The sequence below is a fragment of the Phodopus roborovskii genome, unplaced genomic scaffold (genome assembly GCF_943737965.1).
Source record: "Phodopus roborovskii unplaced genomic scaffold, PHOROB, whole genome shotgun sequence".
Classification (NCBI taxonomy): domain Eukaryota; kingdom Metazoa; phylum Chordata; class Mammalia; order Rodentia; family Cricetidae; genus Phodopus; species Phodopus roborovskii.
The window spans coordinates 19,532,035-19,559,771 of NW_026126480.1; the positions used below are offsets into that span (position 1 = coordinate 19,532,035).

Consider the following 27,737-nt stretch of genomic DNA (forward strand, 5'->3'; position numbering starts at 1 on the left):
TCAGTCACATCGGTGGCTCATCAGTGACCACATGCCACTAGGATGTGGCAAAGACTGAAGTGAAAACTGTGAGCCAGTCTTCAGCAGATAACACTAAATAGTCCCAGGTAAAGAGCATTTGCTGATCTTCTGGAAGACCTGGCTTCAGTTCCCAGCACTCACATGGTGACTCACAACCATTTGTAACTCCAGTTCAGGGCACCCGATACCTTTTTTCGGCTCTTCAGGCACCAGGCATGCATGTTGCACATGTAGGCAAAATACACATACACAGAAGAAAACGAAGTAGCTGCAGGTAACAGGTCACTTAATTTACTTGTATAAATTTGTAGTTAATATTTATTGCTGCTATGTTTGTATAAGTACATCTTTTGTGGCTGGAGAAATGTCTAACATATCAAGAGTGCTTGCAGCTCTCTGATAGAGGACCTGAGTTCAGATCCCAACACCCATGTGAGACAGCTCAAAACCACCTGTAATTCCAGTTTCAGGGGCTTCACGAACACTTGAGCTCATGTAGTGTGCACACAGAGATATATCCACACATGATATGAACAAAAAAAAATCTTTTTAAAAACCCCTACAACATGCCAGGTGTGATGGCATGCTTTTAATCCCAGCACTTGGGAGGCAGAGGCAGATGGATCTCTGTGAGTTCCAGGACAGGCTTCAAAGCTACAGAGAAACCCTGTCTCAAATTTGGATGAAGTATTAAGGATCCTGATCTAGGATAACAAAACCAGTTCAGGAGCATATCCTCTCGCGTATCCTAAGTCCAGAGGACAGAGGAGCTCCTACATAGTGTTCAGCTCAGGTGGGGCTGCTGTCTCTTGCAAGTCTCTTGATTCTGCCCTTCTCAGAGTGTCATGTTCAAGCTATGAGATGTGGCTGCCACAGTGTACAGTGCACAGTGATCACACAACAGGTCAGAGGACAAAGTGTGAGTCTTGTTTCCTCTCCAGGGGAGCCTATAGTCTTTTGAAAGCCTCATTGTGGACTCCTACTCACATCTCCTTAGCTAGGGCTGTGTCATGTCCACAAGGACTAATCAATCACCCAAGTGAAATGAGTGTTGAGAGTATCGTAGACATCCTGTATGGACATGACTGAACTTTATTCTCTTTTCTGTTTGTGCTGGGATTACAGGCGAGCTTTACCATACCTGACCTTCTACCTTTTCCCCTGCTTCTTATCATTTTTATAATGGCTTTATGGAGACAAAATTCATGTATTGTAAAACACATGCCTGCAATCCCAGCATCTGGAAGAGGATCAGAAGTTCAGGACTATTGAAGTGATTCCTGGATAAACATAAAGAGGCTTGTTGAGTAAGTTTGGCAACCCAAGTTCAATCCCCAAACCCAGGCAAAGGGAGAGGGAAAGAATAGACTCCATAAAGTTGTCCACTGAGCTCCACACACTTCCATGGTACCCTTATGCACACATGCACACATTTATACATGAACACATGTATACATGCACACATACACATATGCACTCATGTACACATTCATTAATAATAAATAAAAAACATTTAGCTAGGTGTGGTGGCACACACCTTTAATACCACCACGTGAGAGGAGGGGCAGGGAGTTCAAGGCCAGACTGGTCTACCTAGTGGGACCCTGCCTCAATATAAAAACAAACTAACAAACAAGAAAGTAAAAACAAGCTGGGCATTGGTGGCACATTCCTTTAATTCCAGCACTTGGGAGGCAGAGGCAGGTGGATCTCTGTGAGTTCAAGGCCAGCATATTCTACAGAGTCAGTTCCAGGACAGGCTCCAAAGCAATACAGAGAAACCTTGTCTGAAGAAACAAAAACAAAAAGTAATAAACAAAAAATTTAAATAGGAAAAAAATCTAGTTCAAAGTTACCCTCATCCACTTAGTAGTAAGTTTGAGATCAGCTGAGTCCAGCTCAAAACAAAACAAAGATCAGAGTGTACCTTAATTGTCCTTTAGTGTACAGTGATCAGAATTATACATACATAAATGTTTTGAGTTTTCTTTTAAAGTTATCTTAAAAATCAATTTTATTTTATGTGCATTAGTGTGAGGGTGTCCACCCCTTGGAACTGGAGTTACAGATAGTTGTGAGCTTCCACATGGGTGCTGGGAATTAAACCTAGGTCCTCTGGAAGAGCAGCTGGTACTCTTAACTACTGAGCCATCTCTCCATTCCCCTATGCTTTTTTTAGCTTTAAGTAGAAAATTGTCTTTTAAATTTTCCTACATTAAAAAAACTATTTCTGAGACTATATCTTAATTACATTTCTCTCTTTTCTTCCCTCTGAACCCTCCCACACATCTCTTCTCCCTCTCTTTCAAATTCATGGTCTCTGTTCTCTTTAATTCTTACTGAAAGCATGTACGTGCGTGCGTGCAGTGTGTGTGTGTGTGTGTGTGTGTGTGTGTGTGTGTGTGTGTATTTCTAGTATAGCTTGCTCAGTCTGTGTAATGTTACTGTATGTATGTCTTTAAGGTTGACCATTTGATACTGGACAACAAACCATTTGAATGCTTTTCCCTAGGGAGTACCGCCCTTCCTGCTCTCAGCTTTATTCGGTTGCCTGTATTTCTTTGTTTGGGGTGGAGTCCTCATGGGATTTTCCCTTCTGTATTGGCATGTTCATGGATATTGTCCTTGTTCAGCTCAGGTTTGGCAGTCCTGTTGGTGAGACTTTATGAGTGTTGCTTCTAATATTGCTAGAAGACACAATCTCACAGCAAACTCTTGAATCCTCTGGCTCTTATAATCTTTCTGCTCAGTCTTCCAAACTGATCCCTGAGCCTTAGGTGTGGGAATGTTTTGTAGATGTATCCACTGAGATTGGCTCCATGATTCTGCATTTTGATTGGTTGTGATTCTCTGTGGTGATCACTGCCTGCTACAAAGAAAAGTGTCCTTAATGTGGTATAAGGACAAATGTTTATAGATTGTTATAAGGGACTATGCTGGTTTAATAAATTGCAGGTTGTAGAGTCTCCTCCACTAAGCATGACTTCATTACCATTGAGTAGTTAGCTAGGTTTCCAGTATCCTCTTGTTGAGTGGGTTCATTTTCGATTTCATCTTGGTGGGGGTTGAGATAGGGTTTCTTTGTCTAGCCTTGACTTTCCCGGAACTCCTCTGTAGATCAGGCTCGCCTCAAACACAGGGAGATCCACCTGTATCTGCCTTCTGAGTCCTGGAATTAAAGGAGTGTACCATCACCTCCTGGCTACAATTACTGTTTTTTTAAAATTAAAATATTAACATTGTATGTATTTGTGTGAGCCACTGCATGCATGTAGAGGTTATAGGATGAGTTGCAGGAACTCGCTTTCCACCACATGGATCTTGGGGATCAGATTCTGGTCATCAGGCTTAGCGGCAAGCACCTTTACTTGCTGAACCATCTTGCCAACCTATGACAGAGTTAAAAAATATTGTCAAAAGACCTATTTCTTTTATGTGTATTGTATAAGTGTTTTGCCTACATACATGATATATATACATATATATCATGTATGTGCTTGGTGCCTGAGAAGGTCAGAGAGGGCACTGGATTTCCTGGAACTGAAGTTATGGATGGTCATGAAATGTTGGAGCTGGGGCTGGGAGGCCAACCCGTAGGTCCCTCTGCAAGAGCAGCAAAAGCTCTTTGCTACTGAGCCATTCTCTAGCCCCCCACGACTAAATTTTCTATTTTTTTGCCTCAGTCTCCCAAGTGCTGGGACTGTCAGTGTGAACCACCATGCTTGGGTTTTATGCAGCACTGAGGTTCAAATTCACTTTAAATCAAAACCACTGATTTGCATAAAAACTTCATTTTTATCTAACTCTGTAATTTCAATTTCAATATTAAAGTGTAAGTAATTTCTACGGAATGTTTTAACTCTCCCTCAAATCTATTACTGTAACCTCAGCGTGGTTGGTAAAGGCAAGTTTACTGAGATCTACCCCAGCTGCTATGTGACCTCTTATATGTCATGCTTAAATGTATCATCATAGTAGTAGCTCATGGAATCAATGTGTGTTTTCTAATTAACTTTGATTTGATTATCATAATTAACCACTCACTTATTTCATACTTAGGGAATTCCAAAAAAAAAAAAAAAGGTTTAACACTGATGCAAAAAACAGATCACTCATAAATAGCCAAGGCATAGACGTGTGCAGTTAACTGGAAAATCTGTCTTACAGTTGAAGACTAAATTTATTTTGGACCAGAAGTGAATGCAAACAAATTTGCATCAATGAGGTGAGCTAGATGACTCAAATAAGAACTCTGAAGGAGAACAGGCTACAGTAATAGATTTGAAAAAGGCTTAAAACTAAGGAAGCATTCGGAATAAATTACTTATAATTTTATATTAGAGCTGAAATAATAGAGCTGGATAAAAATGAAGTTTTAATGGAAATCAGTGGCTTTGAAAGAATAAATATGGGCAGGAGAGATGGCTCAGTGGCTAGGAGCACATACAGCTCTTACAGAGATCTGAGTCCCATTCCCAGCACTCACATTGGGCACTTACAATGGGAGGCTCACAGTCTCTTGTAACACCTATGTGCACATACCACATGAACACATACATGCAATTGAAAGCAATAAGGAATAAATCTTTAACTTGCTCACCTGCCAGCTAGCTTTTATGCTCTAATATACCTCAAAACAAGCAAGTAAACAAGCAACAGTAGACCACCAAGGCTTTTGAAGCCGGCTGTGATGGCGTATCCTAAGGTCTGGAGGGGTGATGCAGGAGTGTAAAAGCTTGAGACTGGGAAGACTTTACCTCGACCAAAGCAAAACCTACAAATAACCTACAGCAGCACCAAAACAACCCTTGGGGCAAGAGGGAAAAGATGGAAGGCCATCTGAAGCGTAGCCTGGAGGAAGGGAAAATCAGGAAGGGCTTATAAACTGTCAAGAGAATGGTGCTAAGAAAAAATGTTTGAGCCAGGTGTCCTGGCTCACATCTGTAACTCTAGCATTTCAGAAGGCAGAGTAAGAGGATTGCTGTAAGTTTGAGGCCGCCTTGGTCCATAGTATGTCTAGATTATCCAAAGCTACATGCTATGCACCTGCCTAATAAATAAATAAATAAACAAATAAACCAAAACAAATCAAAATGAGGAGCAATGGCATGCTGTAATCTGCACTTGGAAGGCAGACACAGGAGGATGGCTTTGAGTTTGAGATAAGCTTGGGCTAAATAGTGAGTTCATGGCTGGTGCCTGGGTTACATAGTACTTAGAGAGACCCCGTCTCAATCAAAACAAAATAACACAAACAAACAAATGAATGAGTTGGAACTAATAATTCCCTTTACTCAGTTGCTGAACTTTCCCAGCAATTTTACCTCTGTAGCCAACATCTTCCAATCCCCACTCCTGGCCGGGGCTGGACAGACAGCAAAGATCTGCTGCTTTGGCAGAGTGAGGTCCAGCTCCCACAAACTTCACTGGGGGGTCTCTATGAACCTTTCTTTGCCATCACTGAATACTACGATTAGATGTTACACAAAGACCAGAGATTTATTTGCCTCAAGGTTCCCAAGGTTGGGAAGTTCAAGAGTGGGAGGTGGCCTCTGGTGAGGTCCTCCCTGCTGGTTAGGACTCTGTAGATTTCCAAGGGATTGCAGGGTCTGATATGATGGGACAGAACATGCTAGTTTACATCTGTTGTTTAAAAACCACAGTCCCAGCTGGACCTTTAATCCCAGCATTTGGAAGGCAGAAGCAGGTGAGTCTCTGTGAGTTTGAGGCCAGCCTGGTCCACAGAGCTAGTTCTAGGACAGCCAGAGTTGTTACCCAGAGAAACCCTGTCTCAGAAAACCAAAACCAAAACAAACAACAACAACAAAAATCCCAAAGTCCCAGTGTATGAGGGCCCCATTCCTATGACTCCATCTAACTTTTATTTATTTATTTAGGTTTTTCTAGACAGGTTTTCTCTGAGGCTTTGGAGGCTGTCCTGGAACTAGCTCTTGTAGACCAGGCTGGTCTTGAACTCACAGAGATCTGCCTGCCTCTGCCTCTCTCGTGCTGGGATTAAAGGCATGTGCCACCACTGCCTGGCTTCCATCTAACTCTTATTACCTTGTGAAGACCCCCATCTCTAGGTGACATAGTTGAGGTAGGATTCCCTCTCACTGCCTTAACTCACAATAACATTTCAACTTGGGGTGGTTTTGTTTTGTGTTGGAGACAGGTTCTCATGTAGCTCAAGCTGGCCTCAAATTTACTGTGCAGAGTGACCTCTGACTGTCTTCCTACCTTCCCCTCCTGAGTGCTGGGATGACAGGCATGTGCCAACATGCATGATGTACATGGACACTGGGGACCAAACCCAGGCTTTTTTGAACCTCAGGTGAATGCTCTAACAGCTGATTGATGCCCTTAGTTCTTCAAAACGGGTTCTGAAGGGAGCATCCAGTTTCTACATGAAGAGGACATATACAAAAGTCTGAAGTTAAACCAAAGAGTTGTTTCAAAAAGCAGGAGCTGAGCCAAGGACAGGAAACTGAATAATCCTGATGGCCACAAAAAGATCAGGGCAAAAGAGGGTGTGGTAGCAAGTGGTATGTCGGTCAGACACCACACAGAAGGACTGACTGCACAGACCTAAACCTGTTTCCTGGTGTGATTCTTGTAATAGATTAGCGACTAAATAAATGATCAAAGGCCTACAGAGCCAGACCCTGTCTTGAAACAAAACAAAACACAAGCCAACAGCAAAAGCAAGCTAATAACCCAACAGTTTGAAAGGAGTGTGGGGCTTCAGGGTACCAGTAGCTAGGAAGACTTTGAACCTTGCCGGTTTCATAGCTTTTTATTCTTTCTTTCAAAAATAGTTTTGAGACTAGATTTGGGGGGGTCACTATGTAGAGCAGGCTGGCCTCAAACTCACAGAGATCTGCCAGGGTTTTCTTTAAGCTCCACTTTAGGTTCCAACATTCCCTAGAACTCTTCCCTATGACTCTTATCTAATCTGTCTGATATTTCTGGTTGACCTCATCTACTTGTCCACATGTGTGTCACACCTGAGCTGGGCCTTATCCAAAAGCTGTCATGCCTTGCCTCTGCCCACAGGTGTTTCCTCAGGCTCTGCCTCCGCCCTCTGTGGTATGTGGTCTGCTCTCCTGATCTCTGCACCTCTGGTTTATATATACCTCCCACTATGCCTTGTACTCCTTTTGAGGGTCTTCATGGCTTCCCTTTGCTCCCACTATTGTTTACTGTTGTAAGATAAATACAACATAAAATGTATCGTCTTTGATATACCTGACATAAATGTACCAACATGATTGAAAAATAATTAAAAATATGAGTCTATAAAAATATATCTTGTTTTCAAAAATATATCTTTGTTTACTTTTTTCTATTATCTGTGTGTGTATGTAGGTCACAAAACAACTTTTGGGCCAGGTGGTAGTAGCACATGCCTTTAATCCCAGCACTGGGAGCAAGGTGAATCTCTGTGAGTTCGAGGCCAGCCTGGCCTACAGAGTGAATGCCACTTGGATAGGCTCCAAGGCAATACAAAGAAACTCTGTCTCGAAAAACCAAAAGGAAAAAAACCACTGTGTGTGTGTAGGGCATGCTCATTACAGTAAGTGTAGAAGTTCAAGCACAACTTGTAGGGGCCAGTTCTCTCCTGCCACCCTGTCTCTCCTAGGGAATGAACTTGGGTCTGCAGGTTTTGTGGGAAGTGCCCTTACATTTTACTAGCCCTGATGCTATGTTTTGATAGACAATTTTTAAGAATTAAATTTCTATAGCATTAATATTGTGTATGGGTATGTGTGAGCTTCCTGCCTCTAAGTCCTGAGGATACTGGGATTACAGGCATGTGCCACCAAACATAATTCTAAATTAGGGTTTTTTTGTTTTGTTTTGTTTTTTTGAGACAGAGTCCTTGTGGTAATATATTATTTATGAGTTAATAAAGGTTGCCTGAAGTATTAGAATGCAAAGCCAACCACACTAGTTAGCTATTGAAGCTAGGGGGTGGTGGCCCACACCTTCAATCCCAGGACTCAGGAGACAGAGGTAGATGGATCTCTGTTAATTCAAGGCCACACTGAGCTACACAAAATGGATCCTGTCTAAAATGGAAACAGCTCACACAAAGGTGATCTCAGCACTTGGGACCCATGCCTTTTATCTCAGGATTTGAGAGGTATGAAAGGAAGAAGCAAAGGGTCTCATGAGAGAAATAGTCTCCAGCCAAGCTGAGGAGAGCACAGCAATCTGGGATTGCAGCTTGAGACTTGGTGGAGAGCAGGCAGTCTAGATTGCACTCTGAGGATTCGTGGAGAAAGGATTGCCATTTTGGTCTGAGGTAGAGGTAAAGGTAAGAGCTAGTGGTCGGCTGCTTTGCTTTTCTGATCTTTAGCTGCAAGCTTGAACCCCAACATCTGTGTCTGGGTCTTTTATTATTTGTGATACATCTCCTGTATCTCAGGCTGACCTCAAACTCACTGGATAGCTGAGGAGGTCTTCAGACTTTGGTTCTTCCTGCTTGCCCCATGTGAAGATGCTGGAATTATAGGCACACATCGCCATGCCAAGTTCAGACAGTGCTGGGAATGGAACCCAGGGCTTTTTGCATGCCAGGTGAGCACTCTGCCAACAGAGCTACAACCTCAGCCTCTCTAAGTTAGCGTTTCTTAATTTTATGTGTAAAAATGCTTTGTCTGCATATATGTTATAAACACCTATGCATTCCTAGTGCCCATGGAGGTCAGAAAATGTCATCAAATCCTTTGAAACTGTAATTAGTTATGATTATGAGTCACTGTGTGGGTTCTGGGAACTGAACCTGGGTCCCCCACAAGAACAACAAGTGTTCCTAACCTCTGAGTCATTTCTTTGGTCTCTCTAAGTTAGTTTTGACTGAATAATCTTTGTCTAGCATTATACTGAATATAAGTGGCAATGGCAGGCAATCTTGCCTTGGTCCTGACCTTAAAGGAAAAGTTTTTTTAAAAAATAATTTATTTAACTTTATTTTATGTATATTGGTGTAAAGGTGTCAAATCCCTTGGAACTGGAGTTATAGACAGTTGTGAGCTGTTATGTGGATGCTGGGAATTGAACCCCAGTCCTCTGGAAGAGCAGCCAGTGCACTTAACCACTGAGCCATCTCTCTAGCCCCTAAAGGAAAAGTTTTAATATTTATACTATTATGTAAGATGTTTGTTGTAGGTTTGCCTGGTTGTAGATTGAACTCCTGATGGAAATAAGTCATTCTGTTTGCAAAAGCCAAAGCAATGACAAACAAAACAAAACAAAAAAGAACATTGTTCTGTATCCTTCCTTTCACTTCTTATATTTTATTGTTTCTGTTTTTTCTTCCATACTTCTGCACATGCAGCTAGCTCCCTCTTACTGAATGTCTGTTCTTCTGTGCAGCCATCTGTGACCTCTTACAAACCCTCAAAGCTCAGCCTTCACCTCAGATAAGCTTCTGCTGACTACCCTTGTTTCTGTCCTCAGAGGGCTGGACTGGTGTGGGATTTCTGGCTTCATGCATTCTGAGTGTCAGTACACCTGGCCTTGGGCGCAGGGGAAGATCATTACGTTGAAACTTTGCATAGAACGCCAGGCATTGTCAAACAAGTATTTGGTGGTCAGCGTTGCTGCACATTCCTCAGCATTTAAGAGGAGATTTGGACACTTCTACATCTTAAATGAAACAGCTAGCCCCATGGCCTTAGAGGTTTGTGTCCTTGTTATAGAAGTTTGTGTATTTGTTAGCAGAACTGTTAAGCCATACTTAGGAGGCAGAGGCAGGTGGATTTCTGTGAGTTCAAGACCAGCCTGGTATCCAGAGCTAGTTCCAGGACAGCCAGGCTAAATAGAGAAACCCTGCTTTGAAAAACTGAAAAAAAGAAAAGAAAAAACTCCATTTTAAAATAGCAAAGAATAAAAGCAACAGAAACAAAAATCTACAACCTAAAAATGAAAGAAAACAAAGCCCTACCCCTCTGTTATTTTTGTCCCTCTTTTTCTTGTCTGTCATTCTTGCCCCCCCCTTAAATGGTGTCTTGTTTTCACAGCTGTTTGAGGAAAAGACAGTCTGTATCTAGACAGCCCAGATTGGCCTTGGACTCTCAATCCTCTAGCCTTGGCCTCCTGAGTGCTGGGATTAGAGATATGCCCCACTATCTCAATGACAGCTCTTACCCTTTTAAAAATTACATTTTAAATGTGTGTGGGTTCACTTGTGCTATGGCCACATTTGGTAGTTGGTAGTCTCCTTCTTCCATGTGGGATCCAGGGACTGAACTCAGGCCATCAGGTTTGGTGGCAGCTTTTTGCCCACTGAGCCATCTCAATGGCGCAACTGTTACTATCTCACTCATTCATCACCATAAATAATCCTATGGGACAGAGAGAACATTATTTTTACCATTTGGGTAGTCTATCGCCTCACTTGGCTCAGCTCTGAGGACTTGGGTCGGGCCCAGTTCCCTGAGGCTTATCTTAAATCCTGAAACTGGCTTGTAAAGCTTCCTCTAGAACCAGAAGTTTCCTTGCTTCCCTAGGAAAGTTGTGGGTGAATGGCAGAATGAAGATGTTATCAGCTGAGGATCCCAGTGTCAGGGGCAGGATGTCACTCAATCTGCCAACTTCTGTCATAGATATTCAGCATTTCTGTTTCTGGCTGCCAGATTGTGCCCACTGACTGCAGGGTGTTTCAGGCTTTTGCAGAGAAGTAAGAGAAGAATTGCATAGAGTTAACCGACAGGCCTGAGGTTCCTGGCTTATTGGGCTTTGGTGTCAATCCTCCACTTTCTCCTCTCAATTGTGTTCTGTTCATCATTTGTCCTGCTCTGGCGGAACTGGGTCTCACTGTGGTTTCTCACTAAACCATTCTCTTTTCAGATGGCTTTTCAGAAGGCTTGCCTCCCATCTTTGGCCCAGTTAATTGCAGATCATGGTTTGCTATTCAAACTCATTGTCAATCCCTTGTCTTTGCCAGACCATCGTGCTTATGTGTATACTGTCTTACCAACACTGACACTGTAGCACTTACAAGGAAAGACAGAATTATATGGAGTGGATATCCAGGAGAGGGAATGTCACTTATTTATGACATTTAATAAGAATAAGCTAGTCCTGAATTAAAGAACAAAGACAGTGTGAGGGGCTGAGGATGGAGCTCAGCTGGTGTAGAGTGCTCGCCTAGCATGCCCAGCACGGCATGGAGCCAGCATGGTGATGACTGCCTATAACCTCAGCATCTTCACACGGGTGGGAGCAGAAGGAGGTCATCCTTGGAAACTGAGTTTGAGGTCAGACTGCGCTACATGAGACGCCGTCTCAAAAAAACAAAAGCCAAACAAATATTTCTGATGGGAGATGTCATTCTGTATATGTTTCTCATACTGGTTAATAAATAAAGCACTGTTGGCCAATAGGAAAGGAAGATAGGAGGGTCTAGGAGACAAGGAGGAAATAGAAAGTAGGAAGGAGGAGCCAAGATGGAGAGTCTGGAGAAAGCAGTATGCCGCCGGCTCCCCGGTAAGAAAAATACATAGATCAGCAGAAATGGGTTAATAATTAAGGCAGAGCTAGCCGATAAGAAACAAGTAACAGGGCCAACAGTATTGTACCAAATACAGAGTCTCTGTGTATTATTTGGGGCTGGCGGCGTGGTGGCGGGACAAGACCAGCGGTGGGCGGAAAAACCGTACTCGTTACATATTTCACTTCAAGCTGATCCTTATCATTCCAACACTTGGTAAATGGAGGCAGCTACAGCAGGAGTTAGAAGCCAACCTGGGCTACTTGAATCCCTGTCTCAACCTGTTCATTCCCACCAAAATTCAAAGCTAGGTGCAATGAGTGGACTCATTTACTAGAGGCTGAGGGAGAAGGGTCACTTGAACCTCAAAGTTGGGGTCAGCCTGGGTGACAGGGGCTTGGTGCTGGAAGGGTAGCTCAGGGGTAAGAGCACTGACTGCCCTTCAGAGGACCCAGGTCCATTCCCTAGCACCCATGTAAGGTGGCTCACAACTGCCTGGAACTCTAGTTCCAGGGGATCCAACACACTCTTCATATCTCCATGAGTACCCACACACATATGTCAAACTCACATACAGACACATACATAAATAAATGTGTCCAGCCAGCAGGAAAATGATCTGCAAAAGGAAAAGGACAGGACCTGGTTCAGTTGGAATTTTGTACCAGTGCAAGACTTTGAGAGTCTGACATCAGCTCATATATATATTTTTGCCATATTTAAGCACAATTTTGGGGGGAAAAGTTTTCAGAGAACAACTAACTTTGTCCTGTGGGTACACCAAAGCTCAAGATGTGTTTGTGTCGACACTCTGTACAAAGTACATACGGCTTCATCCGTAAGGTGGGTTCTTGTTGACTTAGAAACAGTGCTCAAGATAAGGGTCTAGGGAGAAACATGATGCCTGTGGGAGTCAGGATTTGGCCTGGCCAGAAGATATCACAGAAGTCACTCCAGCTGTTGTAAAGTACAAATGACATCTCTCATAAGGATGAGTCTTATGGCCTAGAAGTAAAGCTCAAGGATTTTGGGGGGGAGGAAAGTCTGGAATAAACAATATTTTGGCCCAACAGGTAGCAAAGAATTACCAGGTTGTATAACCTACATTTCCCCCCAGTTTTCAGGGAGAGCAGCTAAATGCCATCTCCCTGTGGAGAGATGAGCTGTGTGTCTAACTTTCCTGGCTTCTCCGGTGCTTATCTTATTTGCCCTCTGCTCACAGTGCCCCCTCTCTCTGAAGCTTCGGTCACTATGGAGACATGCAGTCCTCTGAAACATCTTGAATTCAATCTTCACCCTTTCCCATGTCACTGCTGTCACGGGTGACAACTGTTCCTTCTTTTCTCAAAAGCACCCCCTGCACTGTCCCCCGAAACACACAAACCCCAACTCTGCCCAGTGCTCTCCACCACCTGCCCTTGCTATGCTGCAATAGAGAAAACAGTTTAAGTGTTGGTCTGAGACGGGAGGAGAGGATCTGAGTGGGCCAAGACACCGTCTTCTCTGGGGGCAGGAGAAGGAAGCATCGTTTTGGAAGCATCTTGTCACCACTGCTGAGTTATCTAATACAATTTAACCACCCATCCCCAAACTTCGTGGCAAAACCCAGTCATGATCTGGCGTCTCAGGAGACTGGGCAGGGTGGAGTGCACAGGCTGGTCTTCACTTCCTAGTGCCTGAAGATCCAGCTGGGTTGGCTCAGAGGGCTGGGGACAGCAGGGACAGCTTGCCTGTAGTTGTGTCTGGGGCTTCCTTGACTTTCCTCACATATATGATGAAACACCTGGGGTCTGGCCTGTATTCCCAACCCCCCCCCCACACACACATAGCCTTTCTATATGACTTAACTTCTTATAACATGGCAACATGGTTCGGAGAGGAACATCCCAGAGTGAGATTCTAGGAGATACGGATATGGTGGTTGCCGGCAAGAAGCAACTTAATGCAGGAAAGATTTATTTTGGTTTGTGGTTTATAGTCCATGATGGCTGGAAGGGAAGGTGAGTCAGCAGAGGGAAGCTTGTATGAGCCTGTTCATCTTGGTGGACGAGAAAGCAAAAAGAGAGACCGGGGTGGAAGCAGCAAGGAGAGAAGTAACTAGTCTACGAAGTTCCCAGGTGCGAGCCAAAGGCCAACTGTTGCATGATAAATGAAAGGCCCTGACACAGAGATTGGGGTTCAAGCATCAAGCTGAAGATCAGATAAGCAAAGCAGCCAAGCCAGTGGATCTTACCTCTACCCCGATGAAATGGCAATCCTGTCTCAACAAATTCTCAGAGGCAGAAGCTTTGGGTTCCTGTCTCCTACAACCTTTTGTTCCTTTCTCTGCCAAACCGTATCACTCCTGTCTCCTCCTCCCTAGTGCTGGAATTAAAAGCACGTGATCCCTTTGTGTGAGCTCTGGTTCTTTTAGGACTAGATCAATTTTGTGTACTCAGTGTGGCCTTTAACTCACAGAGAGCCATCTATCTACCTCTTAATCCTGAGTCCTGGGATTAAAGGTGTGTATCACCACTGCCAGGCTAACTAGTATGACTGCTGGGGTTAAAGGTGTGTACCACTATTGCCTGACCTCTATAGCTTGTAGCTGGCTTTGCTCTCTGAATCCTCAGGCAAGCTTTAATAAATCATATATCACCACAGACAACGCTGTGAACAGACCTTGTGTCACATTTGTTTAGTGTGTGCAAGTGCACTTGTGTCTGTGGCTGGGCAGCCATGGGCCACAGTACTGTGTGGAGGCACAGGGTTGGTTCTTCCCTCCGCCATTTGGACCCTGGAATTGAGCTCAGGTTGTCAAGCTTGGCAGCAAGTAGCTTTACCTGTTAAGACACCCCACTAGCCCCATTAATAGGTCTTTCTAGGTGCTGGTGAGGTGGTTTAGTTGTTAAAAGCCCTTGCTGCTCTTACAGAGTTTGGTTTCTAGAACTCATATTGTGTGGCCCACAACTGCCTGTAATTCCAGCTCCAGGGAACCCACACTTCTGGCTTCCATGTACACTCCCCATATCATATAATTAAAATATTTAAATACATATTTTTGCTGGGCCATGGTGGTACATGCCCTTAATCCCAACACTCAGGAGGCAGAGGCAGGTGGATCTCTGTGAGTTCAAGGCCAGCCTGGTCTATAAAGTGAGTTCCAGGACAGCCAAAGCTGTTGAACAAAAAATCCCTGTCTTAGAATATATAAATGTATGTATGTGTGTGTATGTATATTCATATGTAATATACATGAAATATACATACACAATACTTTTCTAAGGATAAACAGTAATGTCTGTATATTAATTCTTTTTTTGAACACTGGCTGACATGTAATAATGGTAGATGAATGAAATAACATTAAACAATTCCATTCAAAACAGGAAGGAGAGGAAAAGGACATAGACATGTGGTAGTCATTTATCTGTAGAAATTCTGAAACCCATCCAGACTCATTTCTAGTTCTTTGATTAATGTCCAGTCTCCCTGCAGGGGATTCTTGGCTCTGTTCTTTGGCTTGTTGGCATGATATTCAGATTTTCTTTCTTTCCAAGGAGATAGTCTGTGTTTGCAAACCTGATACTTTCTTTTCCACCCCCTCCTTTTGTACTGGTGCCTGGGGCCTTTTTTTTACTTTGAACCATTTCTATTTTTTTCAGCCTAAATTGATGATGCTTTTACCAAATATATATATATATATATATCACAATGAAAGGGGGCTGGAGAGGTAGTTCAGTGGTTAAGATAATTTACTGCTTTGGGAGATAGAGGACCCAAGTTCAGTTCCCAGCACCCACAGGGTGGTACACAACTATCTATAACTCCAGTTCCAGGGGATTCAACACTCTGTTCTGACATCCTTGGGCACGTGGTGAGAATTTATACATGCACACAAAACATCCATACACACAAAATGAAACAAATAAACTTTAAAGCAAGCACAAACCAAAAATACCGTAGTGGGTTTTCAAATGATAGTGTTCATGTTCAATCTACCAAAGCCACACTTCCTGAAGACTCTGAAAACTGTCCCTTCTCTTTCTTAGATTTGGAGTTTAGTTCTGAGACAAAGCTCTTAGGATTTCCAATTAGATGAGTATTCTTTAAGTCTTGAGCTATTCCCTGAGCTGAGGAAAGCCAGAGACTATTTTTACCCGAAGGCTGTGCTTTCCTTGAAATGTGCTGGATCCAGGCTTCACTGCTTGACCATTTCCTGCTTGGAGAGTCTTTTGTCTTTTGCTGGCAAAGACTAAGGATTAGAGACAGCTTTATTTCTGAACCTGGCCAACATTTTACTGCTGCTTCTTTTTCGTGAGTATGTGGTGTGTTTGTGTGTGTGTGTGTGTGTGTGTGTGTGTGTGTGTTTATCTATGTGTGTGTCTGTGTATGTCTGTGTGTGTGTGTGTGTATGTCTGTGTGTGTGGTTATCTGTGTGTGTGTGTATCTGTGTGTATATCTCTGTGTGTGTGTGTATATTTGTGTATGTGTGTGCATGTGGTTATCTCTCTGTGTGTGAGTCTGTGTGTATATTTGTGTGTCTGTGTGTGTATGTTTGTGTGTGTGGTTATCTGTTTGTGTCTGTGTGTATATCTCTGTGTGTGTGTGTGTGGTCATCTGTGTGTGTCTGTGTGTATATCTGTGTGGTATGTGTATTTCTGTGTGTGTGTCTCTGTGTGTATATCTGTTTGTGTGTGTAGGCCAGAGGTTGATGACAGTTGTCTTTCTTGATCATTTTCCACTTTATTTACCCCTCATGATTTTACTCACCGGGCTGTCTCTCCAGCTCCAGTTATTGGCTTCTTTACATACTCTCTAACTTCTCCTTGAAAACTGAACAATTCTTTTACTTTTTCTTTAAATTTTTTAAAGATAGGGAATCACTATGTTTGGAGGGATGACAGGCACATACCAATATGTTTGACTGAACAATTTTTAGTGTAATTTAACCTAGTTTTTTCTTTTTATTTTTGAGAGATGATATCAGGTAGTGCAAGATGGCTTTGAACTGATTCTCCTTCCTTCTCTATATCTTGAGTTGCTGGTATTACAAGTATATATCTGCCTTAGGATTTTGTTGTTATCTCTTTTAGGAGCTTAAGCCCTGTACTTGAACATGATAAGAATGTATTATGTTTATGTCATTACTCCTCTTTATTTTTATTTTTTTGAGATTTTATTTATTTTTATGTGTGTGGGTGTATTACCTGCATTTACATCTGTGCACCATGTATGTCCAGAGCCTGTGGAGGCCAGAAGAAGGTACTGGAGTCTCAGGGACTGGAGTTACAGAGGGTTGTAAGCCCCGCACGTGGGTTCTGGAAACCAAACTTGGGTCCTCTGGAAGAATAGCCAGCACTTAGTATTGTCTCCAACATTCTCTATTTCTTTATTTCTTTTTTTTTTTGAGACAAGTTTTCTCTGTGTAACAGTCCTAGGATCTGCCTGCTCCTGCTTCCCAAGTGCTGGGAATAAAAGCTTGCACCACCCAGCCTTTGTTTTTTCTTTTCTTTTCTTTCTTTTTTTTTTTTTTTTTTTTTTGAGACAGGGTTTTTCTGTGGCTTTGAAGGCTGACCTGGAACTAGCTCTTGTAGACCAGGCTGACCTCAAACTCACAGAGATCTGCCTGCCTCTGACTCCTGTGTGCTGGGATTTAGGCCTGTACCACCAATGCCTGGCTCAGCCTTTGTTTTAATAAGAATATTTTTCTTTTTTCTTTGATAATTTCATACTTGTAAGCAATACAGTCTGATCATATCTCCCACCTTTGCTCTCCCCTTTCCCCCAGGCACTCCCCAACAATTCTTCTCCCTCCTACACCTCCTGTCCTGTCCTGTCCTTTCCTTTTTTTTTTTTTTTTTTTTTTTTTTGAGACAGGGTCTCACTATGTAGCCTTGGCTGGAGTGGAATGTAGATTAGGCTGGCTTCAAACTCACAGAAATATGCCTGCCTCTGCAGCCCAAGGAATGGGTCACTGTACCCTGCCCCTTTTTTGGTGACCCTTAGAGCTGTCTATTAGAATGTTGGGTGATTTTGTTGGCTTGGTCTTGTGTAGGTAATCATCATAGCTACAGTGTAATGGCCATGTCATATCCAAAAGACAGTATTTCACAGCACTTTTCCCCACCCTCCAGCTCTTGTTTTCTTTCTATCCCCTCTTCTGTGGTTTTCCTTGAGCCTTAGCAGAAATGTCCCTTGTAGAGTCTAGGACTCAACAGGCATGTAGTTCTTAGCTCTTTGACTAGTTATGACTCTACATTAACTGCCAATCACTGCACACAAAAGCTTCTTTGGCCAAGGTGAAACAGCACTAATCTATGTGTATAAATATAACTATTTAAAAGGCAGATTGTCAACATATCCATTTAGCAACAATAATAGGTTGTCCCTAAGGTCTATGACCTCTGGAGCTGTAGTCATGGGCTTCTATTTAGGTTTATAAACAATACCAGGTTTAAAGTATGAATTCCCTCCTGTGAAACAAGCTTCAATTTCAATCCAAAAGTAGTTAGTGACCCCAATAAACCCATGCCACTATTGCATTAGTGGGTACATTTTACCTGACAGGTCAGTATTATAAGATCAGACATCCTATTACAGGGTCTGGTATTTCAATAAGAATGGCTCCCATAGGCTTATATGTTTGAATGCATGGTCCCCAGTTTGTGGAACTGTTTGGGAAGCATTAGGAGGTGTGGCCTTGATGGAGGAGGTGGGTCATTGGAGGTGGGCTTTGAGGTTTAAAAGCCCATGCCAGCCCAGTCTCTCTTCCTCTGCAGCTTGTGATCAGATGTGAGCTTTCAGCTATTGCTCCAATGCCATGCCTGCCTGCCTGCTACCATACTCCCTGCCATGGTGGTCATGGACCCTCTGAGACAGTAAGCAAGCCTTTAGTTAAAGGCTTTCTTCTCTAAGTCGGCTAGCTCATGTTGTCTCTTCAAAGCAATAGAACAGCAACTAAGCTACAAGATTTGCCTCTATCATTGGTGTCATTTCTTCCTCACGGGTCTGCATAGTACCTTCTGCTATTATGAAGTCTGGCCAGCAGGGAGGAAATTTTCAGGTTAGTTCCAGCTTGATTTCTTTGTCCTGCAGCAAGAGAGCTGAAGTAGTAGGATTGTGCTATTTTATTCTGGTGGGCAACTAAGAGCAAGGGCAGTAGCCTATGTTGTTTGAGGTGGAGGTACTCTGGGGCCTCCCTGGCCGATAAGTCATAGGGAGATACTCTATGCTTGGCATTGTCCACTCATGCAGTATACTTGTCTGTGCTCAAACTCCCTAAAAATATTTTTGAATTAGCTTATACTTTCTTTTTTTCTTTTTGGTTCTTTGAGATGGGCTTTCTCTGTGTAGCCCCGGCTGTCCTGGAACTCCCTCTGTAAACCAGGATGGCCTCAAACTTACAGAGATCAGCCTGCCTCTGCCTCCCAGATGCTGGGATTAAAGGCATGCACTACCTGGCTATCTTTTATATATTTTTTTAAACTTTTAAGACTCACCTTTATTTATTTGTATGCATGTGTGTGTACATGTATGCATGTGTATGGGCATGCGTGTACCATGGGGAGTATGTGGACTAACAGAGGACAGATTTCTGGAGTTGATCCTTTCCTTCCAGCATGTGGGTTCCAGGATTCAGACTCTTGTTGTCCATCCTGGTGACTAATGCTTTCACCCACTGGACCATCGGCTAGCCTCTTTTTCTTTCTAGTTTTTGTAACTTTAGGGAACAGTGTTGTTTTCTGTCATTATGTAATGGGTGTCATCTTTAATCCAACTGTATTAGTTTGCTAGAGTTCTTGTAACAAAGTATCCCAGACTGAGTACCTTAAACCACAGAACTGGATGTCTTCATTGTGGGTGGTGGTGGATTGAAGGGTGGGGGTTCAGGAGGGGTGGGGACTGTCTAATACCAAGTTGCTTACAGGCTTGGTTCTGTCTAAGGACTGTGAGGAAGAATGTATCCCATGCCTCTCAGCTGTTGGCTGTTTGCACATAATCCTTCCTAGAGCTACATCACTCTGGTCTCTGCCTTCCTATGGCATGAGAGTCTCCCCTTGTGCATGTTTGTGCCCAAATTTCTCCTTTCTATGAGGACACCAATCATACTGGATCAGAATTATCTCTAAAAAGACCCATCTCCAAATATGATGCTGTTCTGAAGTACTGGGGTTAGGACCTCAGCATATAAATTTTGGGGAGGACACTAATACCAACTTGACCCTTTCTTTTCCTTTTGCTCCCCCCCCAAGGTGTTTTGAGGTAGGATCTATCTATCTATCTATCTATCTATCTATCTATCTATCTATCTTCTATCTATCTATCTATCTATCTATCTTCTATCTATCTATCTATCCATCCATCCTCCCAGACAGGCCTTGAACTCACTATATATCTCAAGTTATCCTTGAATTTGGTGATTTTCTTGTCTCAGTCTCCTGAATACTAGAATTTACAATGTGTTCCATATGGGGCCTGGCCAGATGGCTCAGTGGTTAGCAGTGTGTACCCTGACTGTAGATGATCTGAGTTTGGTTCCCAATATGATACTGGGTAACTTACAACCATCTCTAACTACAGCTTTAGAGAGATATGATACCCTCTCATGGCCTCCCCGGGCACCTGCACACACCGAGCATACACACACACACACACACACACACACACACACACACACACACACACATTCAAATATGAAGAAAAAAATTCTTTCTTTTAGGATGAGGTCAGGTGTGGTGATGTATGTTTTCAATTTTACCACTTTAGTGGCAGAAGCCAGTAAAAGGGCTATGAGTTGGAGGCCAGCCAGGTTCTTGTCAACATAGGGATTTCTCCCCAAGCTAAAGCTACACAGTGAAATGCTCTCAAAAAAGAAGGTGGAGGGGGAGGAAATTTAGGGGCCTAAATTCCAGATTGGCTAAACTGACAGAATAAAACCATCACATGAGCCAAATATCAACACTTGTCTGATATTGTGATAATGTATGTCACACTAGCTTTTCATTTAAACCTAATATTTAACATAATAAATAGTAGTACTCCACCCCATTTTACAAGCAAGGAAATGAAACTTCGTATTTATTCATAGGCAACTGAACAGGAAAGCCAAGATTCTGTGTAGTAAGCCCCCATCTGTGTAGTAAACAGCTATCTTCCAAACTGACTCCAAACGACTCATGCCTACTAATGTTCATTATTTTTGTGGTTTCGCTTCCACATTAAATAGAATGGACTTGAGTAATTAGTAGAACATTGAATAAGTGGTGACAAATGAGTCTTGGGCTGGATCAAAAAAAAAAAAAAAGACATAAAAACATTGCAGGAGCAAGATGTGGTGGTTCTTTTTTTGTCGTTGTTTTTGTTGTTGTTTTGTTTTTTGAGACCGGTCTCTCTGTGTAGCTTTGGAGCCTGTCCTGGAACTCACTGTGTAGACCACCAGGCTGGCTTCAATCTCACAGAGATCCACCTGCCTCTGCCTCCCCAGTGCTGGGATTAAAGGCGTGTGTCACCAATGCCTGACTGGTGCCGTGGTTCTTACTTTGTAATACTAGCAAATGAAGGAACCAACCAGCCATCCAACCTAAAAGAAAAAGGAAAGAGAATCATAGGAGAAGTAGGAATTTGGAGTGCAGAATAGCCTAGAATAAAGGCTTTGAAGTATGCTTAGTGTTTCTAGATACTGAGAAAAAGTGTCATCTACTGAACCTGCAGGAATAGGATTTCTTTTCTTTTTTCTTTTTTTCTTGAGGCAGAATTGGGCTCTGTAGCTTGGAAATGCATTGTGTAGACTAGAGTGGCCTCAAAGAATGTAGCTAGCCTTCTAGCTTCCTTCCTAAGGACAGGTGTACATGCCCATGCCTGGTTTGGGGTTTGTTTTTAGCCATTGCTTAGAGCAAGCTGAGTTGGCATAAATAAATTAGAGGTTAAACATTGTGTTATTTGTTGACTGATGATTTGGAGAAGATAAACAATAGAAACCAGATTCTGGAAGGGCAAGAAAAATCCTGACCAGTGGTAATAAAATGGGCTGGCACTTTTAAGGCTGTCAAAGTGAGGAAGAGGTGACATCATGGTCCCTTTGTTTTTGTTCCTACCTTCAGTCCTGTTAAATTTCCTTTGACTTTAAACTCATTGATTCAGTTTATTCTTTTTTCTGCTCTTTCCAAATCTGCTCATCTCACTGGCCCCCTTTAAAATAAGACATACATGGACACCAAGGAAGTTTATTACCTTATTCATAGGCAGGGTTTCATTTAGTCCTGGTTGGCTTCCAGCCTCATATGTAGCAAGGATAACCTAGAACTTCTGAATTACAGTTGCTGGGATTATAGGTGTGAAACCACCATGCCTGGTTTGCCACCACATGGTGCTAGGGATCGAGGCCAGGATTTTAAGCTCTCTATTGACTGAGCAACACTTCACTTCAGCCCAAAGGAACTTTTTTTTTTTTCTTTTATGAGACATGGTCTTACTATGTAGCTATGGCTGTCCTGGAATTCATTGTATAGACCAGGCTGGTCCTGAACTCATAGAAATCCACCTGCCAGCTGGGTGTTTGTGGCCCATGCCTTTAAAACCAGTACTCAGGAGGCAGAGGCAGGTGGATCTCTGTGGGTTCGAAGCCAGCCTGGTCTACAGAGCGAGTTCCAGGGCAGGCTCCTAGGCAATATAGAGAAACCCTGTCTTGAAAAAAAACAAAAAACAAAAAACAAAACAACAAACAAAAAAAGAAATCCACCTGCCTCTGCTTCTCTAGTCCTGGGATTAAAGGTGTGTGTTTTACACAGGATAAGACCAAAGGAACTTTAAAGAGGAAAAATAAACTATACTTTTAATCTGAGAATCTCCTGCTTTTGACTTTTGATCCTTTCCATAGTATCTAAACTGGGTTTAGGACTGGACAGAAAAGGCACTGTGAGTGCTATTGTGTCCAGATTCAAGTCACGCAGTCACAGTCACTGTCCCAGGCAGTGGAAGAGCCTTCTGGAACATCTGGTATCCTATGCTCATTTTATTTGTGGAGAATTTGAAGCCAGGAGAGTTCAAGTGACCAGTGGTAAGAGGTGTAAGTTGAGCAATTGCAGTCATGAGGCATGAATAGGGTCTTTTTAGTGGGTTAACAGTCTCATTAGTAATTTTGCTGGGGTTGACCGAGATTTCCATCCATGCAACCACAATCCACCAGCTACAGCAGCACCATCGCCTCCATGAAGCCCTTCCTAAGATGTGAGATGATACCCAGCTAACAGGGTTAGAAAGAAAAGGTCGTTGGGCTTATATCAACTTCGTTTTGCACATTTATTAAGTGTGTATGCATGTGGTGGAAGTCAGGAGACTGCTTTCAGTAGTTCTCATTCCACCATGTGGGTTCAGGAGATGGAACTCAAAGTCTTCAGGTTTGGCAGCAAAAGCCTTTACCACCAAGCCATATTACCAGCCCGTCATTGATATCTTAACTCTCCTTAAAACTTGTTGCCCTCTGAGAGGTCACTACAGACCGGCATTAATGAACCTTTGCAAAACGCATGAACCAACTTTTCTCAGAGGCTCCTTTTTTGTTTCTGTCCCCTTCCTCGTCCTTCCTGATAAGCATTCTAGTCGCACTCTGGGCTTTTAATCACGGTCTTGTCTGGCCTCTTGAGACCATGACTGCATCCCAAGACTGAAACCAAGGCTCCTTTAATAACTGTGGGACTTTCATGGAGGCCACAGAGGCTGGTCACTACAGTCTCGAGTGTTCCTCGGGATGGGGGACATTTCTTTGGGATGTATACTCGAGCTCTGAAAATGGCATGGCCCGAGTTGGCGTGGAAACCCACTAGAGGGTCTTGGTGTGGTGTTTACAACCACATACTGGGCAGAGGCGGCGGTCCTGGGCTGGCTGGCGAGAAGGAGGGGAGGGGCGGGGCCCCAGGGGGCGGAGTCAGAGTAGGCGGGGTGTGCCGCGGTCAGGTGACCGCACGGCGGCCAGCGTCGTCTGTGAAACTCCTGCAGGAGGCTGAGTCGCTGAGGGGTCGACTGGGGCGTTCTGGGTCAGTCGGGGCAGCGCGGCCACGGCCATGGGGGTCTTGAAGGACGAGCTGCTCAAAGCCATCTGGCACGCCTTCACCGCGCTCGACCTGGACCGCAGCGGCAAGGTCTCCAAGTCGCAGCTCAAGGTGGGTCGCCCCTGCCGGCCGGCGCTTCCCTGGGGGAATGGACCCGCGGCGGTGTCCGCAGGGAGGGGTGATTGGGAAGGCGGCGGGGCGGCGGTCCACACGCTTCCTTCTGGCCTCCAGGCGGTGCGCGGGGGCGGGCGCGCTCCTCCGGCTCCCACGACGGCATGAGGAGCGCTCTAAGGGGCGCTGCGGGACCTGCAGGGCGCCCCCCTGTGACGGGGTGTCGGGGAGCCCGGGAGCCTCAGTCTCGCCTCGCCTTGGGGACGCGGAGCACAGCCTCCCCGCCCAGCGTCCTCAGACCTTGGGGCTAGTGAGAGCGCGTGCCGAGCAGCCCGGATCTTGCTGGCTCTCGGCAAAAGCAATGACTCTTGCAGAGTCCTAGTCAGGGCTGCCCCAGGACCCCAAGGTATGAGGTACGCATAAAGGGACACTTGTAAGTTGAGTAAACCCCAAAGTGGCACTCAGCCAGGAGAACTTGGCAGCCTCTTGAGGAGTCTGAGATATAGAAACAGACAAGAAGAGCCATTCACAGGCATTTTTCAAATATAGACATTTTGGATCTGAATGGCCTTTTTTTTTTTTTTTTTTTTTTTTTTTTTTTTTTTTAAGACTCTTGGGAGGAAAGAAGTTTCGAAGATTGGGGTTGCTTTGTATATTTTGCGCAGTAAATGAGGAAGTTCTTTTTAGTAGTGAGTGACTTTTATGCCAGTAGGATTTGATGTTCTCACTTGTTTTCCTTTTGATCTTATTCATTAAATCATAGTCTGGAAGGGTCGATGGAGATTAGCCGCATACTTTTACTTTAGAAATTAACACATAGGGCCCAGAGAGATGGATGGTTCAGTGGTTAAGAGAGACTGCATTTCCAGAAGACCAGAATTCCATTTTCAGCACCCACGTGGGGCAGCTCACGCCTGCCTTTAACTCCAGGGCATCTAATGCCTCTTGCCTCTCTGGGCAGCAGCACACACGTTTTCACACTCATACACATAATTTATAGTTAATGTTTTAAAAAAGTAATAGGCGTTTCTGGTGTACAGTTCATTGAGTTTTAGCACATGTAGGAAGTCACTGTCACTAGGATTTCATCAGTTCCTTCCCACAAAGCTTTGTCATACTGCCCCATCTCCAAGGCGGTAACCATTGATCTGTTCTAGTTTTTCTTTTTCTACAGTCTGATATGAATGGGATTTTCTGAAACTGGCTTCCTTTACTCAGAAATTGACCTATCTTGTGTGTACTGTTGTTATTGCTAGGTTATTACATTGTACAGGTGTGCCATAGTTATTCACTCACCCTTGAAGATTTATGTTATTTCTAGTTTGTGATTTTGAATAGAGCTGTATGACTTTGTTTTTACTTTTACCTACTTTATAGTTTTTGTATAGTGTGTAGCTAGGTCTTGTTTTAACCATTCTGACACCTGTCTTTTTTTTTTTTTTTTTTTTTTTTTTTTGAGACAGTGTTTCTCTGTGTAACCTTGGTTGTTCTATGATACTGTCTGAATCAGATTATTTAGGCCATTTACATTTAATGTAATGATCGATATTGTTTGATTTAAGATTGCCATTTTATGATTTGGCTTCTGTTTTCTTTATATTTTTTTGTTCTGTGTATTTAGAATTACTGTTTTGCCACTTCAAGGGCAATATAGAACCCTTATGCCATGTGAAATCCATTACCCTTTTTGCCTTGTGTGTAATTGTCATATTTATTACTCTGTATACATTGAAAAACGTCCACATTATTATTTTTTAACTTTCAATTATAACTTTTAAAGATCTTAAGAAAATGGTTCATCTTTCCTCCGTATAGTCCCAGGTTACTCCACAATTTTGTTGATATGGTAGTTGAAGCTTCTGAGGTGTGATTTGTCCCAGGGTACAGAGTAAGCAGTAGCTAGGTTAGAGCCAACATTTTTTTTTTTTTTTTGAGACAAGGTCTATACAGTCCTGGATGTCCTGGAACTCATTATGTAGACCAGGAACTGATAGAGATCTGCCTTCCTCAGCTTCCCAAATGCTGTACCACTGTGCCTAGCAAGATTTTCACATTTTAAAGCCAGTGTTTCTTAACCCCCCCACCCCTTTCCAGTTGAGACATAGATGAGGTAAAATTCTACACTTTCATTGTACCCCATTACAATTTGAGGAAAAGAACCTAGGGGATTAAAAAAAAAAAAAAAAAAAAAAAAAAAAAACCCTAGAGAACTTCCATTTATTTAATGTCATTGTGTGTGTCCATGTGTGTGGGTGCTTACCTCAGTGTGGTTTTCTTGTCACAGTGTGGATCTGGAGATCAAAAGACAACTTTCAGGAGTCAGTTCTGTCCTCCCATTGGGTGGATTCTTAGGGTCAAGATCAAGTCATCAGGCTTGGCAGCAAGCATCTTTAACCCACTGAGCCATCTTGCTGGCCCCTTAGGGGATTATTGACAACAACCTAGGCAGGAAGTGTAAAATCTCAGTTCATAGTTTCAATCACATGTTGTTAGCACATCTGTGAAGTTGTATCTGTCCTGTGTCTACATAAGAGACTGGATTAATTTAGTGTGTGCATCTTGCCAGTGTTTTTAGAACTGAAAATATTTTAATTTAAATTTCTTCCTGGTGTTGATTGAGTCTGTTTCATTGGTGAACAGCATCTTTTTGGAATTATTGTATTGATTTATTTATACAATTTTTTTTGTCTTAATGTGTATAAAGTACCATGCTAATTTAATAAAAGGTTAGTTCTTTTAGTATTTTTTTTCTCTCTGTATTGGGGATGGAACCCAGCATTCTAGACTAACACTTTTACCCCTTACCCCTGAGCTATTCCTCTAGCCCCATTTTTACTTAAAAACTGTATGTGTATCTGTGTATGCATGTGTTCTTGTATGTGTGAGTGCACATGGGTACATGTATTTGTAGAGAGGAGAGGGTAACCTCTGGTGACATTCTTAGGAATGCCATGAACCTCCCGCAGACGGTCACCAGTTAGACTAGGCTGGTTAGCTATTGAATCCCAGGGAATCCTTCTGTCTCCACGTCCCTGGTGCTAGGATTACAAGCACACAGTACCATGCTGGGTGTTTTCACATAGATGGTAGCGGTTGAGTTCAGGTCCCCGCACACTCACTGACTGAGCCGCGTGTACCTCCACGCAGCCTCTGCTTACATACTTATTTTTTCACTTTTGTAGTGCTGCATCCTAAGCAAGCTCCTTATCACCCAGCTATGCTTCTGTCTCTGTTCATATATCTGTTTTTTTATTTTAGTTTAACTGTTTTTTGTTTTGTTTTGTTTTTAGACAGATTCTGTCTATGTAGTCCTGAATGGGCTGGAACTTGCTGTATAGACCAGGCCAACTTCAAACTTACAGTACTCTTCCTGCTTTTCCCTTTCAGGTGCTGAGATAGCACGTGGAAACCATGCCTGGTTTATCTTGTTTGTTTATTCATTAATTCATTTTATGTTTATTTGTAGTGTATATCTTTGTGTGTGCACATGCACAGGAGTGTGTGTTCTGTGACATGTGTGGAGATGAGAGGACGACACAGAGCGTTCTGGAGATTGACTTCAGGTCACACCTGGTGGCCAACCAATTTTATCCGTTGAGCCATTATGCTGGCCTACTTTTTTTTTTTTTTCTCTTCTTGGTTTTTCAAGACAGGGTTTCTCAGTGTAACAGTTCTGGCTGTCCTGGAACTTGCTCTGTAGACCAGGCTGGCTTCAAACTCACAGAGCTCCACCTGCCTCTGTCTCCCAAGTGCGGGGATCAAAGGTGTGCGCCACCACCACCTGGCACTATTTTGTTTTATGAGTATGGGTGTTTTGCCTGCTTGTTATGTTTGTGTACCACATAAGTATAGTGCCCTCAGTGGCCAGAAGAGGGCATAGGAGCCCCCCTGGGACTTAAGGTACAAACGGATGGTGAACTGTTATGAGTACTGGGGATCAAACCTGGGTCCTCCCGGAAGAACAGCCAGTGCTTTTAACTGCTAAGCTAACTCCTAAGAGACCTCCAGCCCCACTTTCATAACTTTAAAAAAAGTTTGCTTATTGTTATTGTGTGTGTAAAATCAGAAGCATGTGT

At 43.2% G+C, this 27,737-nt stretch overlaps 1 protein-coding gene across 1 annotated transcript in view; it reads left to right on the top strand.

Moving 5' to 3' along the window:
• Nucleotides 1–23,502: 23,502 nt before the first annotated feature.
• Swap70 (switching B cell complex subunit SWAP70) overlaps nucleotides 23,503–27,737 on the top strand; it is a 59,033-nt gene continuing 54,798 nt past the window's right edge. The window contains exon 1 of the mRNA XM_051192669.1: nucleotides 23,503–23,661. Within this exon, the coding sequence (XP_051048626.1) occupies nucleotides 23,563–23,661 (99 nt within the window). The 5' untranslated portion in view covers nucleotides 23,503–23,562. The remainder of the gene's footprint in view (nucleotides 23,662–27,737) is intronic.